The sequence below is a fragment of the Pinus tabuliformis genome, chromosome 9 (genome assembly GCF_031772625.1).
Source record: "Pinus tabuliformis cultivar Carrire ecotype Pingquan chromosome 9, CPIR1, whole genome shotgun sequence".
Classification (NCBI taxonomy): domain Eukaryota; kingdom Viridiplantae; phylum Streptophyta; class Pinopsida; order Pinales; family Pinaceae; genus Pinus; species Pinus tabuliformis.
The window spans coordinates 181,808,433-181,822,019 of record NC_142307.1 but is presented as its reverse complement, the minus strand read 5'-3'; the positions used below and the strand labels follow the sequence as shown (position 1 = coordinate 181,822,019).

Sequence of the window (13,587 nt, the reverse complement as noted above, 5' to 3'; positions counted from 1 at the left end):
TTGGATAGTATCAAAGCACGTGAACCCATATACTAATCAATCATTTTTTCAGACTTTATATTCGAAAGGATTTCCCAAAAAATCACATAACCACAACCTTGCCCAAAAATTCCAAAATGCTCTCTATTAATATGTTTTCTCCAACCACCATTTTATTGATCCTTTTCAGGCACATATACACTTAGAAGATTTATTTGCAGAAGGAAAATTAGAGGAAGCAAGCCCTGAGCTGACAGGGTGAAGGAAGAAAGAGAGTTTACAAAAGAAACTGCATCGATACCAGGATGACTACGACTACAGATTGATGGTGATACTTGAACATTCCCTCTTTTGAGCACATGATCACTAAATCTTATATTAGTGTGGACCCAAAAACCCTCATTGTCACCTTGCATGTCATTAAAACTTCACTTTCCTTTCAATACATTGTCTCCTCTTGGGCCACGACCTATCCCTAACATGGGCCAAGAGATCTTCGATCATTGTGCCCTCTTATCCTTTTCTTGTCCAATAAACTCCAAATATGAGTGGAAGATCTCATTCATGCATATGATGTCATTGCCAAAATCCACTTTCTCCTCCTCCATGCCATGAATGCCTCTATAGCAAAAAAGAAGTAGGGATATGACTTGCCATCACACCTGCAAAACAACAAAACCTAGAACTTATTCACCATACCTAGACCTTAAAGTCGAGTGCATATCACTTCCTTTAATACATAAATATTACAAAACATTAAAATTACATTGATAGGTGTTCCCTATTGAACCTTCACACATTAATTCTTCTTCTAATTAAAATTCTCAATCTTATGATCAAGAAATAAATGATGCCAATATATTCTTATTATTTCATTTACACCAACAAATATAATTTCTAATAATAACTTCTTTGAATGTGTAAATCCATGTATATGTTTTCATATTTACTTAATATGATTAAGTATGCACAAGGGTTGATAACCACTTATTATATATTTACTTTGAACTTTGTTGATATCATTGAAAAGTGAAATCAAAACAATTTACTATCCCCCATTTCCTTTGCCGTAACATTCAACTTCGCTAGACCTTAGCTTTACTCATTTTAATTTAGGTTTTCATTTTGATCTTAGCTTTCAATGCATCAACATATATAAAACAAAATGTTGTTGTGTCCTTAGTTAAAAAGTCGAAATAATTGACCGCGAATCTATCCTGCCCACGCATACGGTAAGCGTCTTTTTAAAAGAGGAAGGATTCCCTATGTTTCCACGCTGTGAAATAGGGTCGTCACTCCTAAGATCGATGGTTGTCATCCGATTCGTCGCAGCTCTATAAGCAGGCGTCTCTGCTGTTTAGGGGTTGATTTAAATTTTCATTTTCATAGAGCAGAGTTAAAGCAAAGGTTCATAGGTTGGCACACAGGTGTTAATCTTCAAAATAGGATGGCAGATAATAATTTAAGAAACCCTTGCCTCACAATGCATCAGCCATGGGCTTCACTGTTGGTGCACGGAATCAAGCGAATTGAAGGTCGCTCTTGGTCTGCACCAGTGCGAGGTAAGTAACTACCCAAATTCTGATATCTCTTTCTGGGTACTTTTTCTGCGAGGAATTTCCTTGTTGTGTATCCTTAAGATTTGAACCTCTCAATGGTAAAACTAATTGTTATTCATGTTGTTTGGGTTATATTTATGAAGCCTACCGATCCCTTCCTTCGAATTACTTGGTAGTTAGTTCCTTTTGGGTGCAGTTCTCTTAATTGGAAAAATTCAGTTAGCTTGTTTCTGGTAAATTGGACCCTACTTGTTTTCACTGGTATTCAACAACTAAAATCACTTGTAGCTATAAAATCTAGTTAGTGGAAATCATGATAAGTGCATCTCCTTAGCTGATGAAGCCTCAAAGTCTCAGTCGTACCCATTTTTTTATCAATTAAAATAGTACAATTAACTGCAGAATAAAAAAATAGTACAATTGACTGCAGAATCAATTAAAATAGTACAATTAAACTGAACTGTAACTGCCCGTTCTTGAAAACTTCTTGTAAGTGAATCTTGTAGCTCATTCTGTATAAAGAGTAGCGAAGGTTTTTGTACTTATCCCTCCTTTGTTCGACTTATTGTATCCACTGTTGTACAAGACTCCATGCAATCTTTTAGTGGACAATCTTAGTTTTCTCTCAGCCTCTTAACGGGTTTACTTCACAAACCATCACCGGGTTCTGGCACATAGTCTTCTGGGCTAACGCTTGATGTGAATATTACATTTCCTTGCAAGTCATAGCCGTTAACTCCCTCAAGTTGTTGGTTTTTCTTTGTATTTGTCACGGGAAAATACATCAGTTAATTATCAACAATCCACTCTGTTTTGGTCTTTTTCTGTGGCAATCTTTGTTTTCATCTCCATCTCCATCTCCATCTCCATCTCCATCTCCATCTTCATCTCCATCACAGTCAGCCCATTCTTGGCTATCCAAATACACAATGCAGGCAATATCTTTTGCCCATTTGGCAAGGTTTGTGATATCTGATACTGAACTTTTATCGTCACCTTTTTCTATGTCTTCTTTGATTGCTTCTGAAGGGGTTTAAAGAAGATGAAAGCTTTCAAAGCCTTCCCTTTTATTTTTCAGAACTAAACTTGGTGTTGGGGATATACTGCCTCTAGTATCTACATGGGAAAATTCTAAAGAGTGGCAGTCCCACATGATGCAATGTGTAATAAGCGTCAAGTCAACGATTCAAATCATCAGTCTGGTTTATTATTATATCAATAGGGCACCCTCAAGAAGTTGATTCTGGATTGCACTTATAGGATACTGAGTTCCAGGCCCCAGGGTTTCCATCAAACCAGCAAACTGGCAAACAAACAGCCCAATATATATAATGTCTTTGAACTGTCCAAAACATAATCATGAAGCTCCAAATGGGTGACAACCTGGTTGGTGAAAGTGGGTAGTGTTATAGACCACACCAGGGTTTGAATCCTTAAAAATTGGCTGGTGCCCTCTTGCAAGGCAGCTGTTTATAAGTGGTGGAGCTGTCATGGCCATTAAGTTGGGTTATAGGTGGTCACATGCCAAAAATGTGTAAACGATATTGGATACTGGACACTTGATAAAGTCAAAAGAGGCTTCCCAAGACTCTATGAAGTTTCAAATGCCTTACTTCAACCTGCATAGATATATATCACAATGTTTTTATTTTGTAAGATATGTTGCATTTTCATGGAATTATATACAACTATACGTTGTTTTTTTGTACATGCTGAATTTCCTCATCGGCTCTAAGCTTCTATGTGTTGAGTATAAACAAAAGCCTCAGCAAAAGCACTTACACATTCAATATAAGTATTCTCATATTTGTTGAACAAAAGGCCCTAAAATGCATTTGCAAACAAAAGGTAGGCATCCATGTATCTACACATACATAAAATAGAAACTTCGAATCATCAGACTCTTCAATTTCATATACTTTTAAAAGTTATGTAATGGAAAATTTTCAAGAAACGAAGTAATTTTTGGCTGGAAAAGCATGATTAGATCCCTTGGCTGCAATTTGTGATTCTGACTGGTTATGTGCCTGTAGCACAAATTGGTTTAATTGTTCACAAATTTTTTAAGTCTGAAATTTGTATGTGGCAGTTAGGGTATTTGACTTTATTGTGTACCTGTATCTTTTTTTCAGGATTTTTTTTTGTATATTTATTATTTCCATTTCATGAAGAAATGAACATATACATTGTAACATGCACAGAAGCACTCTGAAGCTGCTCTAAACGAGAAGGAAAAGCTAAAAGCGTAAAAAACTGTTCATCTTCAGTATTAGTTCTGATATACATAGTCATACCACTAAAAATTTCCATATAGGCTCGCAAAAATTAAAACAACAAACAAATACACTGGGTTTTGGAGTTTCAGAACTATATAACAGGAAAACAGTAAAAACATCTGGCTTTTTAGCAATAGCATTCCTCTGAGGTTGTGCCTTTCTGCTGTAGCTGGTACTGAGAAATAATCATACAGGGATTTGAAATTTTGAAGATTTCTGGATACTGGGATCCTTTCACTTCCTCTTCTGTATAGATTCTACCTGCATTCAGAGTTAGAGCTTGTTCAGAAGCTCATCGGCTTGGACAGTTAATTCCCTATATATGTTGAAATCAAATTTCTGAAAAATGTCCTTTTAGTTTCTTTGTTTTTTCAAAGATTGGACAGAGAATTAAATTCTGTAGATTACATTCACCTTTTATTCAATCAGTGACCAACTTAGAGTCTCCTATAGTCTGAATTTGTAAAGCCTCCTTTTCAATGGTCAATATCATCAGCATCCTCAGGGAATTCAACTCTTCCTAATTGTTTCTCCTTACTGCTAATGCAACTTTAAAGAAAATGTTATGATCTTCCTTCATAAATAAAATTCCTACTCCATATTTTCCAGGATCCCCTTGACAAGCTCCATCAAAGTAACCCCACATGTAGGAGTTGTCAAGGTTTGGATTTACAATTACCCTTCAAGGCTTTTCATTCCTAGGTTTCCATATCCCTTCATATGCAAATCTAATTTGATCAATGTTATCAGAACCGAACCGGTGATCGAACCGAAAAACCTTGTGGACCAGGAACTGGTCGGAACCGGTAAAAAACTGGAAAAAAACCGGTTGACCAAAAACACATAAAATATTCATATTTTAAAGAAACACATATATATATATTCATGTGCATCCATATGAATCCAAACCATTTATATCAATGTTACCAGACACGGAATCGGCAATAAATCGGCGAGGCAAAAGAGCGAAAGTTTTAATCGGATCGGGAAAAAATCGGGAAAAAATCGGCAAATTCATTAAATAAAAATATACACATATATTGAATTAAAAAAACCATTTTTCATTAATATTGGGTAAAGGTATGTCCAAACAATGCATAATATCAATAGATGTCCAAAATATCATGAATAAATAAGTATCTCATATATGTTACGAGTCCACACATGATCCAAAGCACTGAGTCTTGAGTCCTTAGAAGCATATGCTTCTAAAAGTTTACAAAAAAGTTAAAAACTGCATAGTGCATACTAATCAGAAAAAAATCAAAATATTCCAAAAACTTATTAACAAATTGACATTCTAATAATAGTATTATATATCTATTATGAAACTAGTTTAGTATCAGCCTTCTTTAAATTGTATCACTGTTTTAGTTATTTAATACCCATAGAAGGCCATAATTCTGGAATGGCCTTGAAATAAGACCATAAATTTATCAACTCACCAAATGAAAACCCCAAAATAGTTCAAGATTAAGATTATTTCATGAATATGATCATCTTTATATAAATTTATTAAGATATACCACGTTTATCTAAATTTAGTGGGATGGGTTTTAATTTGATTGGTTGAGTGAATTAATCAAATGGTATCTTGCCACATAGAAGGGCGTACAATATGGACCTCCATATATCGACCTCGTACGAGTACCCCTTTCTGGACAGCATCTCTGGAGCAGAATATCCCAATGTCCCTACGTTTTGTCTACCAACTGTAGAATATAGTTCAAGTTCAAAGACCTTTATATAAATTTAATTGAAATATACAATTTTAGCTAACAAAATTAATTTATATACGAATCTAATTAAGATATTAATTTTACACCAAAAAATAAGATACCAAGGATAGAATCGAAGAGATATAGTTTAGAAATTAATGTTGAAGAATAATTTTCCAACTTACCTTGAAATTGAATTCATCGAATGAAACTTTCCAAGTTTAAAGCCGTTACAAGCGGGAGTTCGATATAGAGATGTTCGATATCTTTAGTCTCTATCAATAATTCTCCCTCCGGTACTGCCATTCCCAGAGAATTATTGATAGAGACGTAAAGCTATCGAGCATTTTTATATCCAGAACTATTGATAAATAATTCCAGATGCATTGCGTTATTCTACCGGCTTCTCTCCGAAAGTATGTTATTTCTTGCAGGGTAGCTTTGGATATCGCCATCAGAAAGCTCGGAAATCATATAAAGCTTCTTTGACCACCTCTGTTTTCCTCGCCACTGCGGCCAGTAGCGCGATGTTTGCCGGATAAATACATCAGTAAAAACATCTCATTCTATGCATAAATCACATCACGCATGAATCTAAATCATATATGAGGGAGAATGGCGACTTAAGAGTGGTGCCATACGGTTATCAAGCTAAATTTAACTTTCTAAGAGTGACTAACCCTAAGCGCAGGCATGCAAATAACAGGGTGTCTCTGTTTTCTACAAATAGACTGAAATACCCGTCGAAACTGTGAAACCCGAAATACCTCGGCCCCGATACTAATCCGAAACCCGAAAAAAACGCAGAACCGGCGATTTTTTCAGAATCGCGAGTCAAACTCGCGTTGACCACGATTCAAAATCGGTCAACGCGAGTTGACTCGGAACGTTTTGGATCGGATCGTTTAGCCGCCGAGCAGATTAAAACTCGCGATTTTGCCGATTAAACGGCGATTCCTGTTTCACTGATTTATATACAAATATGCAAAAGTTTTCATTTACATAGCATGTAAGGGTGCACATAACCAAAATAACATCGAGTGCAATCCATCTGTGAACCGAAAATACATCAACAAATATGCTCTAGATGGCCTCTAGCATACAAAAAAATCGTGCTACAACAAATGCCTACATATCATCAAAATCATTGCCTGTATTGGGGTCTTCGCCATCAATATAACCATTTAGGCATTAAAATAAGATAGAAAAAACGTGGCATGTCATGTCAAGATTTTGTTTGAGTGATGGGTACGTTTTTAGTAGAGTCATGGTAGAGGAGTTCGACAACCAATGGCACTATCATCAAAGTACATAGAGGGCTTATTAAATACTAGCTCCATACCCTCATACATGACAAAATCCAATGGAAATGTTGCAATCCCCCCAATCCTGAAATCCTGAAAAACTGAAGTCTGTTGGATTTTGAGTGAAATCTAAAATTCTACTTTCTTCATGTGAAATCCAATGAGGTTGGAACCACCTCAAACATCCCGAGTCATTTCATGGTAAAGTTAAAAATTTAAAGAAAATGTCACTTTTACTTTAAGAATTTAACATTACTATGAATTGCATAGCCATACTAGGGCCATAGACTTGATTATTAGGCTGACGGCCATAGACTTGAATATTAGGCTAGCCTAGGGGAGAGTAAGAAGTGTGCCAACTAACTAAAAAAAAAAAAAAAAATAAAGGCAATTTTTTTTGCACAAAACTGGTCCTGACCGGTTCAGTGAAATAGGTCAGTTCGGAGCGCCGGTTCGGACTGGTTTTGCTGGAACTGGTTCGGTTCTGGTAACACTGAATTTGATGAATAACTTGAACATGAGGAATGTCCCTGTTTTGAAGCAACATTTCAGTGTTGGCGAGCCAAAGTGCCCAAGGAGCTGCAAAGGGTAGTTCCCTATGAGCTTTAACTACCTTGTCCATAACCGTTTCTTCCAACAATGTATCACTGATATTCCTTGCCAAGAACTTATAACTCTAGTCAACAGCAATGCTTCCTTCCACATCTTCTTTACACAGTATGCACCTTCATGGAATATGCAATGCTCTTTTCTTGTATACTTCCCATGTCAAAATTTGTTAGAGAACGCTAACCATAGAAAAAGAAACAGTTTTAGAGTACCCTTTATCTTCCCAATGGGCTTCCACAACCACACCTGTTCCCCTAGTTCCTCCTCGAAAAAGTCGAAGACATTGCCTTATAACCTAAAGGTGCATTGTATCTTCCTTAAAAACTATTTTTGGACCAAGTTATTTCATCTCCCTCACTCCTCAACCTCATAGCTCTCTGTTGGAATCTTTACATATTAGTGGTTCCAATTATCTGCTTCGTCTCCTTGAAGGCCCAAACATACTACTCTTTTCCAACCTTGATTACAAAGAGAAGAGAGGTCTGTTACATCTTCCAAATAGTAAATGCCCTGCATGTATAAGGTATTGATGAAAGGTTTTGGTCTTCTATGTTGTCCAGTACATCCAACTAAGGGTTAGCTTCCTTTTTGAACTATGGCCCTGTTACCAACTTACCTCTTCAACCTGCATCTACGTGAAAAAAGACCTAATCCACTGATGTAACTTTGAGGTAAGCCTAAGAGAAGTACTGCTATGATACTGTCACCTTTGTACAATTCTCTTTTTACTTGTGGCAGCCTCTCTTAAGGCTAAGAGGATAATCAGAAATCCCTAGATGTGAATGAGTAAATAAATTAGGTCTAGAAATTATCACTGAAAGCCTTAGACTTAGGATGTAAATCTGATTCATGATGAATACACAATGCATAGATTTGCACTTCAGAATATCACTAATGAATTAAACCCAATTAAAGATGTACCGTTGCAAAGTGAAATGGTTTCAACACTTACAAGATATTATGATATGGTGCTTCGTGCAAGCAAATTCCAACATTAAGAAACTAAAGCATACATCAACTATATTCAATCGAAAATAAGATATTTCATAAGCATTTGGATCTTAAAAACAAATCTAGTTTATAATAGTTTTGAAGGTAATTTTCAGTTTTGAACAAGTGGTGAAAACTACTTGTGAAATCTATTCAAAAGATATAAAATGAAGGTACAATAGGTAACTAGCAAATCTGATTGTAACACAGAAATGTAATTTTCAGATTTACTTAATATATAAGTAGCCCAAATATATCCCTTCCATGCATCTCAAATCTCTGCGGCTGCTCAATGTACACCTCTCCCTCAATCACTCCATTGAAGAAGGTTGTCTTCACATCCATTTGATTCATACTCTCATACCCATCAATCTTTGAGTATGATGCTCTCGATGCTTGCTTGAGTCTGCAGAATGCCTTCTTCAATATGCATACATGAGAATCCCTCCCATGCACCTCAAATTCCTGCGGTTGCTCAATGTACACCTTTTCCTCAATCACTCCTTTAATGAAGGTTGTCTTCACATCCATCTGATATATCCTCCATGTTAGAATTTCGCGAACCCAACACTCGATATTCGGTTCTGAGCAATTATTAACTGAACGAACACACGGCTAAGTTCCTAACCAAAAATATTTAGTGGAGGCAAAATTATTTGATCTGAATCACATACACCAACATATTTCTGCCCAATCAATAGTTCTTCATTAATAAATTAATCACAAAACTTACTTGGGCTTCCGTCCTGGGATAATGGCCTCTGTGCACTCTCTCGGGCCTATCACACGCTCATTGAGAAACCCCTCTCAATCTTGTGCCACGGTTGTGTCTTAGCCTCAACACTTAGGCCCAATTTATAACTTTCCTAAGCTAAGATCGACTGCCAAAATTAGCTCGTCAAGTTAACTGAAGATAAGTGACTTTACTTAAGTTAACTTTCTTTAATTTAAGTACAAGTCATAAATTTAGTTTGCTTTACATGCACATCTCATGCATGTCACATGCAATACATTTGCATGCGTGCAACTCATTTGCACACTTTGCATGTCGCATGCAAGCTTCTAAAGAGGCAAATCCAGGTCCTTTTAGTCAAGACACAAGGCTAGAAGTACCTTCCAAGCTACAAAAATAAACACTCCCTCTTAGCGAGGGAGGTACTTCTAGAAGAACCTCATCCACCTGGATCTGTCTCTAACACCATCACGTCATTTGCTTCTGTAGCTACTCCCTTTGAACTGGGAGGCTTCCCTACTACTTGCTTCAAAATTTGATTGAAGACTTGTTCCTTCCAACCATGTTCTTAGGATCATACTCTTGAGTGTCTAACAATGTCATATCATACTAGCTGAGGCTCTTGGAAGTGCCTAAAGAATCACTCTTCCTTGCCACCCGCCACCCGCTCCCTCTCAGCAACTAACACTGATCCTGTATCCAAGATCCCCTTCGTTATACCCACAGGATGTCCTAGGAACCAGTATGACTGCTCTTGTTTGATGACAAGCACTACAACTGCATCCAAGGGCGCTCCCCCTGAATATAGAAACACTTGCCCATTCCGAAACAAAATTCTATATCTAGCATCTTCCAAGGATGATATTGAGAGCATGTGTACCATCAACCTTGGAACAAACAACATCGTTGTCACCTCCAAAAATCCTCTTGACTCTCACTGGACTCTGACACATCCAACCCCCTTTACTACATGCGTGGTGCTAAATCCACAACTCACATGGCAATTTGTGTCTGTCTTTGAAACACTACGGAACACTCAAATCATCCCCGTCATGTGACTTGACGCTCTACTATCCACTAGCCATAACCCACTGTCCTTATGCACAACAATACTACTGTTCGAAGTATAGGCAACAAGAGAAAATTCCTTCTCAAATTTCTCTGTAAATTCATTAATCTCAGTTGATGTTGATGTAGCCACCTGATCCTCCTCCTCCATCTTCTTGTATGGACAGTGGCTCACATAGTGATTAGTCTTCTGACATGCAAAGCACTTCACTTTGCTCATGTCCTTCACAGAAGCAGATCCCCCACTTCCCTTTATTTTATTCTTACCCTTTGCAGCGAGAGAAAAATTATCTTCATAATCCCCACCATCATGTTGGCCGACAATTTTGGAACGTCTCCTTGTCTCTTCCTTCACAAAATCATCCCACAATATATCCCAATTGAGCAGATTTTTCCTTGCGACGATCCCATCAACAAAGACATCCCATTTCGGTGGAAAGCCACTCAAGGTTGATTTGATCAACTCTTCACTATCAATAGTTTCCCCCACTATTGCCAAGTCATCTCTAATCTGAGTGATCTTGGTTATATATGATGCAACTGTGTCAGTTTTAAACATCCTAGTGTTTCTCAATTTCTCTTTCAACACCATCTTTTTGTTTTGGTTTGTACTCTGATATAACTTGGTTAAGGGTGCGCGCATCTCAAAGGCATATTTCTTCCCCGTCACATGAGGTATAATATGGTCTTTAATGGAGTCCATGATTATTCTCTTGGCCTTCACGTTCTTTTTATTAAACTTAGCCAACTGAGTAGGATCTGTAGGAATTGGGACAACCTTCTCCACGATGTCCCACAATTATTGCTCCTCAAATAACAGAACGATCTGTTCCTTCCATGGCCTGAAATTTCCTACCTCATCTAAACAATCCTCGTAATGTAACCCCATAGTCATTTCAAACCCCACTGACCAATGCTAGTCTGTTTCAGCGTTGACTTCTGCAACGTTCCCTACACTAGGCCCTCACGTGATTATTGTCCTCCCTCTTGCATGTTTATATGGTCACCATCTGCCACACATTCCTCTTCCTAGTGCTCTCAGCTAGTCACGGTTTACCCAACTCACACATTAGTCTTCACAACAACAACAGTGGCTCAACACCACCCAACTTTCTCCCCCACAACAATATAGATCTCTTGTGCCTTTTAGCAGTTACGTTCAACAACATGATCCCCTGGTATGTGCTTTGGTGCTAGCTACAGTTGCAATAACAATGCGGTCCTCCTCTTGAGTGTTGATACAGTCATAAAGAGTGGCACAAGCCAATAGCTCCTGTGCGCTTAGTTGACCAAACACCAACCCACAACTTTATTGTCTTCCTCTCGGCACACAGGTCATCGCTTTTGGTTGTGGGGCACTTCTTTGCCATTCCAATTCCACCCTAGAATTTATCTATGTTGTTGACTAAGATTGTTTTCTCGATCTCCAACTTGTGGGCGGTTCATGGTTGGTCGGTATTCTTGGCAATATTCCCTTGTCGGCCTACTATGGTCGATATCTGCCACTCGACTGCGCGATTGGTTAGAGCCCGTTGCCCTTTGTTTGGTCCGATTGTGTTCAGCCTGCAACACTCTTCACTAGTGCCATTGCTTTGGCGTATCGACTGGTTAGCTGGTGGCTGCCCTGGCGACAGCTGGTGGCTGCCCTGGGGATAGCTGGTGGCTGCCCTGGCTACAATTGGTGGCTCGTGTTAGCGGCTAGCTGGTTGGCTTGGCTATTGACCACCACCACGAGCCCCTTTTTTTTCTTTATTGAAAATATGGCCCCTTTCTTTGATTATGGGATTTTTTTTGAATTATGTTAAAAAAAATTCCGCCCATAAAAAAAGAAATTCCTCTAGACACTTAAAAAAATTCCCATTCATATGATCCCAGCCAACCTGGCTCTGACGATCTAATACTCTCGGCCCTTAAAAAAAAACTTTCCATTCGTATGATCCCAACCAACCTAGCGTTGACGATTCAATACGAACTTGACACCTGTAATTCCGAGATCGATTTAGAGTTGGGGCTTTGATACCGTGTTAGAATTTCTCGAACCCAACACCCAGTATTCGTTTTGAGCAATCATTAACTGAACGGATACACAACTAAGTTCCTAATGAAAAATATTTAGCGGGAACAAAATTATTTGATTTGAATCATATACACATAAACAAATTTCTGCCCAATCAACAATTCTTCATTAATAAATTAATCACAGAACTTACTTGGGCTCCTGTTTTGGGATAATGGCCCAACTGAGAAAATACAAATTACAAAATTGGTCACCAACCTTTCTAGAAGCCTCTCTCAATGTTGTGTTGTTGTTGTGTAATAACTTCAACACTTAGGCCCAATTTATAACTTTCCTAAGCTAAGATTGACGGCCAAAATTAGCTCGTCAACTTAAATGAAGATAAGTGACTTTACTTTAGTTAACATTCCTATATTAAACTTTCTTTACTTTAACTCAATTACAAGTCATAAATTTAGTTTGCTTTACATGCACATCTCATGCATGTCACATGCAACACATCCGCATGTGTGCAACTCACTTGCACACTTTGCATGTTATGTGCAAGCTCCTAAAGAGGCAAATCAACGTCCTTCTAGTCAAGACAAAGGCTAGAAGTGCCTTCCGAGCTACAAAAATCAACACTCCACCCCATCTTTGAAGTAATATATATAATGGCTTTGATAGAAGTATATCTTGTCATTGGCACAAATGTCTCCTCATGGCCCACTCCCTCCTTCTGAGAGAACCCTCTTGCCATGAACCTAGCTTTATGCTTCTCAATACTGCCACCTGAGGCATGCTTGATCTTAGAGATCCATTCCCTCCTTTCGAGAGAACCCTCTCCCCATGAACCTAGCTTTATGCCTCTTAATACTGGCTTCTGGGGCATGCTTGATCTTATAGATCCACCTCAAACTAACCATTGACTTTCCCTCTAGCCTAGGCACTATGTCCCACACATCATTCTTCATGATGGATCATGGAGGCATACTCCACCATGGCATCACTCCAAACCTGTTGGCCTGTAGCCTTCTCATAGCTAGGCTTGGAATCAATGTTGTCACTCATGAGCACCATTTAATTGGGAAATTGTCGCGATGGTCTGCTCTCCCTGAAAGTACTCCAAGGAACCTCTACATGCTCCCGAGCATTTCTCAGTGTCTGTCCTAGCCATCTCGACCTCCTCTTGACAAAACCAAAAGGAGCCTCCAACTTCTGCTCTTGATCGAAAGATTGAGTCCCTCTTGTTGGTCTCTCCTCAACCTTTAGAGCCTCTCGCTCCCTATCCTCTGCCACTACTGGAAAGGGTTCATGTGAATTCCTAAAGGCTTGACTCTCCTTGATCCTGACAT

The 13,587-nt window shown here is 38.3% G+C and overlaps 1 protein-coding gene across 2 annotated transcripts in view; it reads left to right on the top strand.

Annotated features, from left to right (window-relative positions):
* The first annotated feature begins 1,191 nt into the window (after positions 1–1,191).
* Positions 1,192–13,587, top strand: part of LOC149147735 (RNA-binding ASCH domain protein) — a 102,931-nt gene continuing 90,535 nt past the window's right edge. Inside the window, exon 1 of one of the 2 annotated variants that reach the window (XM_089445469.1) lies at positions 1,192–1,541. In XM_089445469.1, the coding sequence (XP_089301595.1) occupies positions 1,427–1,541 (115 nt within the window). In that variant the 5' untranslated portion in view covers positions 1,192–1,426. The remainder of the gene's footprint in view (positions 1,542–13,587) is intronic. The other variant, XM_089445468.1, reaches the window with a different exon arrangement.